Source organism: Arachis stenosperma, chromosome 2 (assembly GCF_014773155.1).
Source record: "Arachis stenosperma cultivar V10309 chromosome 2, arast.V10309.gnm1.PFL2, whole genome shotgun sequence".
Lineage (NCBI taxonomy): Eukaryota > Viridiplantae > Streptophyta > Magnoliopsida > Fabales > Fabaceae > Arachis > Arachis stenosperma.
This window is the reverse complement of record NC_080378.1, coordinates 59,460,259-59,467,897: the sequence shown is the minus strand read 5'-3', so window position 1 is coordinate 59,467,897 and position 7,639 is coordinate 59,460,259. Positions and strand designations below refer to the sequence as shown.

Sequence of the window (7,639 nt, the reverse complement as noted above, 5' to 3'; positions counted from 1 at the left end):
GCAGCTGACCAGTAAGTTCACTGGGTCGTCCAAGTAATACCTTACGTGAGTAAGGGTCGATCCCACGGAGATTGTCGGCTTGAAGCAAGCTATGGTCATCCTGTAAATCTCAGTCAGGCAGATTCAAATGGTTATGGGATTTTGATAATTAAAAGATGAATAAGACATAAAATAAGATAGAGATACTTATGTAATTCATTAGTGGGAATTTCAGATAAGTGTATGAAGATGCTTTGTTCCCTCTGAACCACTGCTTTCCTATTGTCCTCATCCAATCTTACATACTCATTTCCATGGCAAGCTGTATGTTGGGGGATCACCGTTGTCAATGGCTACCGTCCGTCCTCTTAGTGAAAATGGTCCGGCTACGGGTTACGTAAGGCTGATCATCTGTCGGTTGTCGATCGTGTCGGAATAAGATCCATTGATCCTTTTGTGCACTATCACTGCGCCCAGCACTCGCGAGTTTGAAGCTCGTCACAGTCATCCCATCCCAGATCCTACTTGGAATACCACAGATAAGGTTTAGACTTTCCGGATCTCAAGAATGCTGCCAATTGATTCTAGCTTATACCACGAAGACTCTGATTGCACGGAATGAGAGTATCTGTTGTCAGGAGAGGCAACCATGTGTCGTGAACCAGGAAAACAAGAGATACACACTCAAGCTATAGCACGTAGAACGGAAGTGGTTATCAGGCACGCGTTCATAAGGGAGAATGATGATGAGTGTCACGGATCATCATATCCATCAGGTTCAAGTGCGAGTGAATATCTTAAAATAAGAATAAGCTTGAATTGAATAGAAGAATAGTAGTAATTGCATTAATTCATGAGGAACAGCAAAGCTCCACACCTTAATCTTTGAGGTGTAGAAACTCCACCATTGAAAATACATAGGTGATGAAGGTCCCCAAATAACATGAAACAATCAAAAAAGGGTTCAAAGACCTGATCCCAAGATCTAAGATGATCAAAAGATGAAAATACAATAGTAAAAGGTCCTATTTATAGTGAACTAGTAACCTAGGATTTACAGAAATAAGTAAATGATGCAGAAATCCACTTCCAGGGCCCACTTGGTGTGTGGGCTGAGCATTGAAGCTTTCACGTGCATAGGCTTCTCTTGGAGTTAAACGCCTGCTCTGGTGCCAGTTTGGGCGTTTAACTCCAATTATGGTGCCAGTTTGGGCGTTTTACGCTAGAATTTTTATGCTGACTTGGAATGCCAGTTTGGGCCATCAAATCTCGGGTAAAGTATGAAGTATTATATAAAGCCCAAGATGTCTAATTTCCAACGCAATTAAGAGCGTTCCAATTGAGCTTCTGTAGCTCTAGAAAATCCATTTCGAGAGCAGGGAGGTCAGAATCCAATAGCATCTACAGTCCTTTTTCAACCTCTGAATCAGATTTTTGCTCAGGTCCCTCAATTTCAGCTAGAAAATATCTGAAATCATAGAAAAATACAAAAACTCATAGTAAAGTCTAGAAATGTGATCTTTTCATAAAAACTAATAATTATATACTAAAAACTAACTAAATCATACTAAAAACTACCTAAAAATAATGCAAAAAAGCGTATAAATTATCCGCTCATCAACCTGCCACATTCCAAAGGTGCATGCTGTCCATATTTTCTGATATGATTGAGAGGTTTATTGAGGCTTTCATGGATGATTTTTCAGTGTTTGGTGACTCATTTCCTAAGTGCTTACACCACCTTGCCTTGGTGCTCAAGAGATGCTAAGAGACTAACCTAGTTTTGAACTAGGAAAATATCACTTTATGATTACCGAAGGGGCAGTCCTTGGCCATAGAATATCTAAAAGAGGCATAGAGGTGGACAGAGCCAAGGTGAAAGTGATTGAAAAATTACCTCCACCTTGCAATGTCAAAGCAATTAGGAATTTTTTGGGGCATGCTGGGTTCTATAGAAGGTTCATTAGAGACTTTTCAAAATTGCCAAACCCCTAAGCAACTTTCTTGTCTCTAATGTACCATTCATATTTGATAGAGAATGTATGCAAGCTTTTGATGAGCTTAAAAGTAAGCTCTCCTCTGCACCTATTATAGCACCACCTCGTTGGGATTTACCTTTTGAATTGATGTATGATGCATCAAATTTTACTATTGGTGTTGTCTTAGGACAAATGATAGATAAGCTAGTGCATGTCATCTATTATGCTAGCAAGGTTCTTAATGAAGCCCAAAGGAACAACACCACCACAAAAAAAGAACTCCTTGATATAGTTTTTGCATTTGATAAATTTAGATCTTACCTCATTGGTTCTAAAGTCATTATGTTTACTGACCGTGCAGCTCTTAAGTACTTGTTAACCAAGCAAGAGTCCAAGCCTAGACTGATAATATGGATCCTACTACTCCAAGAATTCAACAACGAAATCAAGGATAGAAGTGGAGCAAAAAATAAGGTGGCTGACCACCTATCAAGGATCCCACATGAGGAGAATGAAGCACACAGCCTTGGGGTAAATGAGAGCTTTTCGGATGAGCAATTGATGATAATTCAAGAGGCTCCATGGTTCACATATATAGCGAACTTCAAGGCCATTGGAGAGTTATCGTCCAACTTCAACAAGAACTTAAGAAGGAAGCTCATCAATGATGCCAAGCATTACATTTGGGATGAGCTTTACCTCTTCAAGAAGTGTGCTAAAGGGATTCTAAGAAGATGCATCTCTCATGAGGAAAGACAAGAGGTCCTTTAGCACTGCCATGGATCTATCTATGGATGACATTTTATTGGAGAAAGGACTGCAGCCAAAATATTGCAGTGTGGATTCTTTTTGCCTGCAATGTTCAAAGATGCAAAGGAGTTTGTAACAAGGTGTAATGAGTGCCAAAGAGCTGGCAACCTACCCAAAAAGAATGAAATGCCATAGAGATTCATCATGGAGTTGGAATTGTTTGATGTTTGGGGGATTGATTTCATGGGACCATTCCCACCTTCATACTCAAACAATTACATATTGGTGGATGTGGACCATGTGTCCAAATGTGTAGAGACCATAGCAACATCAACAAATGACAACAAAGTGGTGATTAATTTCTTGAGAAAGAACATATTTAGTCTGTTTGGGGTTCCAAGAGCTCTTATAAGTGATGGGGGAACTTACTTTTGTAACAAGCAACTAGAGACACTCCTTCTCAAATATGGTGTCAAGCACAAGGTAGCAACTCCATACCATCCACAAACCAATGGTCAAGCTAAAATTTCAAATAGAGAGCTCAAGAGAATCCTTGAGAAGACTGTTGGAAACTCAAAAAAGATTGGTCCAAGAAGCTAGATGATGCATTATGAGCTTATAGAACAGCTTTTAAGACACCTATTGGCATGTCTCCACACCAATTGGTGTTTGGAAAAGCTTGTCATCTACCAGTGGAGCTTGAACATTGGTGGACGAAATTGTGATCCTTATTCTTTAAGTTGCACTCCTTGTAAAATTATGGAATTTGAAATTGGCACGAGTGAACACAACTCCGTTCAACTAACCAGCAAGTGTACTGGGTCGTCCAAGTAATAAACCTTACGTGAGAAAGGGTCGATCCCACAGAGATTGTTGGTATGAAGCAAGCTATGGTCACCTTGTAAATCTCAGTTAGGCAGATAAAATTATGGAATTTAGAAAATCAAATAATATAAAGAAATAATAAAAGGGATACTTATGCAGATTCATTGGTAGGAATTTCAGATAAGCATATGGAGATACTATATGGCTCAAGAACGCCTACTTTCCTACTGCTTCAACTCAATCCTTCTTACTCCTTTCCATGGCAAGCTGTGTATAGGGGTTCACCGTTCGACGATGGCTACTTTCTATCCTCACGGGAAAATGGTCCTCTGCGGCTGTCACTCGCATGGCTAATCGTCTGGAGGCATCACCTGGCCGAGGCTACATCCCATCCTCGCAGTGAAAACTACGCTCACGCGCTCTGTCACAGCACGGCTAATCACTGGTTGGTTCCCGCGCCTACTGGAATAGAATCCCTTGATTCTTTTGCGTTTGTCACTAACGCCCAGCACTTGCGAGTCTGAAGCACGAAACAGTCATTCATTACCGGAATCCTACTCGGAATACCACAAACAAGGTGAGACTTTCCGGATCCTCATAAATGCCGCCATCTATCTAGCTTATACCACGAAGATTCTGTTGGGGAATCTAAGAGATACACATTCAAGCTCTGTTGCATGTAGAACGTAAGTGGTTGTCAATCACGCACGTTCATAGGTGAGAATGATAATGAGCGTCACATAATCATCACATTCATCATGTTCTTGGGTGCAAATGAATATCTTAGAACAAGACTAAGATAGAATTGAATAAAAGAAAATAGAATTGCATTAATACTTGAGGTACAGCAGAGCTCCACACCCTTAATCTATGGTGTGCAGAAACTCCACCGTTGAAAATACATAAATGAAAGGTTCTGGCATGGCCGAATGGCCAGGCCCCTAAAACGTGATCAATAGCCTCTTAGGATGAAGAATAAAATAAAACTGAGACCAAAGATGAAACGTGGTCAAAAGACATCTAATACAATAGTTAAATGTTCTATTTATAATAAACTAGCTCCTAGGGTTTACATGAGTAAGTAATTGATGCATAAATCTACTTCCGGGGCCCACTTGGTGTATGTTTGGGCTGAGCTTGATCAATCCACGAGCTGAGGCTTCTCTTGGAGTTGAACTCCGAGTTATGACATGTTTTGGGCGTTCAACTCCGGATTATGACGTTTTTCTGGCGTTTAACTTCAGAGAGCAGCATATACTTGGCGTTCAACGCCAAGTTACATCGTCAATTTACGAATAAAGTATGGACTATTATATATTGCTGGAAAGTCCTCGATGTCTACTTTCCAACGCCGTTGAGAGCGCGCCAATTGGAGTTCTGTAGCTCCAGAAAATCCATTTTGAGTGCAGGGAGGTCAGATTCCAACAGCATCAGCAGTCCTTTTTGTCAGCCTTTTTCAGAGTTTTGCTCAAGTCCCTCAATTTCAGCCAGAAATTACCTGAAATCACAGAAAAACACACAAACTCATAGTAAAGTCCAAAAATGTGAATTTAACATAAAAACTAATGAAAACATTCCTAAAAGTAGCTTGAACTTACTAAAAACTACCTAAAGACAATGCCAAAAAGCATATAAATTATCCGCTCATCACAACACCAAACTTAAATTGTTGCTTGTCCCCAAGCAACTGAAAATCAAATAGGATAAAAAGAAGAGAATATACTATAAATTCTAAAATATCAATGAATATTAATTATAATTAAATGAGCGGGACTTGTAGCTTTTTGCTTCTGAACAGTTTTGGCATCTCACTTTTTCCTTTGAAGTTTAGAATGATTGGCTTCTCTAGGAACTTAGAATTTCGGATAGTGTATTGACTTTCCTAGTTAAGCATGTTGATTCTTGAACACAGCTACTTTTATGAGTCTTGGCCGTGGCCCTAAGCACTTTGTTTTCCAGTATTACCACCGGATACATAAATGCCACAGACACATAACTGGGTGAACCTTTTCAGATTGTGACTCAGCTTTGCTAGAGTCCCCAGTTAGTGGTGTCCAGAGCTCTTAAGCACACTCTTTTGCTTTGGATCATGACTTTAACCACTCAGTCTCATGTTTTTCACTTGGACCTTCATGACACAAGCACATGGTTAGGGACAGCTTGATTTAGCCGCTTAGGCCTGGATTTATTTTCCTTGGGCCCTCCTATCCATTGATGCTTAAAGCCTTGGATCCTTTTTACCCTTGCCTTTTGGTTTTAAGGGCTCTTGGCTTTTTCTATTGCTCCTTTTTCTTTCTATAAATTTTTTTTCGCAAGCTTCTTCTTTTTCACTGCTTTTTCTTGCTTCAAGAATCAATTTCATGATTTTTCAGATCCTCAATAACATTTCTCTTTGTTCATCATTCTTTCAAGAGCCAACAATTTTAACATTCATAAACAACAAGATCAAAAGACATATGCACTGTTCAAGCATTCATTCAGAAAACAAAAATATTGTCACCACATCAATATAATTAAACTAAATTCAAGAGCTATTTTCAAAATTTATGTACTTCTTGTTCTTTTGAATTAAAACATTTTTCATTTAAGAGAAGTGAAGGATTAATGGATTTTATTCATAGCTTTATGGCATGGTTACATACTAATGATCATGAAATAAAGACACAAAACATAGATAAACACAATATTAAAAACCGAAAAACAGAAAGAAATAAAGAACAAGGAATGAATCCACCTTTAGTGGCGTCTTCTTCTTGAAGGACCAATGATGTTCTTTAGCTCTTCTATGTCCCTTCCTTGCCTTTGTTGCTCCTCCCTCATTGCTCTTTGATCTTCTCTTATTTCTTGGAGGATGATGGAGTGCTCATGATGTTCCTCCCTTAATTGTTCCACATTGTGGCTCAAACCTTCTAAAGAAGTGTTGAGTTGCTCCCAATAGTTGTTTGGAGGGAAGTGCATCCCTTGAGGCATCTCAGGGATTTCTTGATGATGAGCTTCCTCATGCACCTCTTGAGAACCGTGAGGGGCTTCTCTTGCTTGCTCCATCCTCTTCTTGGTGATGGGCTTATCCTCTTCAATGGAGATGTCTCCTTCTATGATAACTCCAGCTGAGTAACATAGATGGCAAATAAGGTGAGGAAAAGCTAATCGTGCCATGGGTGAAGGCTTGTCGGCTATTTTGTAGATTTCATTGGAGATGACCTCATGAACTTCTACTTCCTCTCCAATCATGATGCCATGAATCATGATGGCCCGATCCACAGTAACTTCAGATCGGTTGCTAGTAGGAATGATGGAGCGTTGAATGAACTCCAACCATCCTCTAGCCACAGGCTTGAGGTCCAGTCTTCTTAGTTGGACTAGCTTGCCTTTGGAGTCTCTCTTCCATTGAGCTCCTTCCACACAAATGTCCATAAGGACTTGGTCCAATCTTTGATCAAAGTTGACCCTTCTAGTGTAGGGGCGTTCATCTCCTTGCATCATGGGCAAGTGGAATGCCAACCTTACATTTTCTGGACTGAAATCCAAGTATTTTCCCCGAACCATTGTGAGATAATTCTTTGGACTCGGGTTCATACCTTGATCATGGTTCCTAGTGATCCATGCATTGGCATAGAACTCTTGAACCATTAAAATTCTGACTTGTTGCATGGGGTTGGTTAAGACTTCCCAACCTCTTCTTCGGACTTCATGTCGGATCTCCGGATACTCATTTTTCTTGAGCTTGAAAGGGACCTCAGGGATCACCTTCTTCTTTGCCACAACATCATAGAAGTGGTCTTGATGGCTCTTGGAGATGAATCTTTCCATCTCCCATGACTCGGAGGTGGAAGCTTTTGTCTTCCCTTTTCCTTTTCTAGAGGATACTCCGGCCTTAGGTGACATTGGTAATGGAAAAACAAAAAAAAGCTTATGCTTTTACCACACCAAACTTAAAATATTGCTCGCCCTCGAGCAAGAGAAGAAAGAAGAGAAGAAGAAGAAGAAGAAAGAATGGTAGAGATGGAGAGAGGTAGGTTCGGCTAGGGTGAAGAAGAAGGGGTTGTGTTGTGTGAAAATGAAGTAGAATGGAAGGGTATTTATAGGGAGAGGGGGTAGGGAGTATT

The 7,639-nt window shown here is 40.1% G+C and overlaps 1 protein-coding gene across 1 annotated transcript; it reads left to right on the top strand.

The window, feature by feature from the left end:
* The first annotated feature begins 2,021 nt into the window (after positions 1-2,021).
* LOC130962919 (uncharacterized) lies at positions 2,022-2,729 on the top strand. Its single transcript, XM_057889075.1, has one exon. It carries the CDS (start codon positions 2,022-2,024, stop codon positions 2,727-2,729), a length of 708 nt encoding a protein of 235 aa, XP_057745058.1.
* Positions 2,730-7,639: the final 4,910 nt, after the last annotated feature.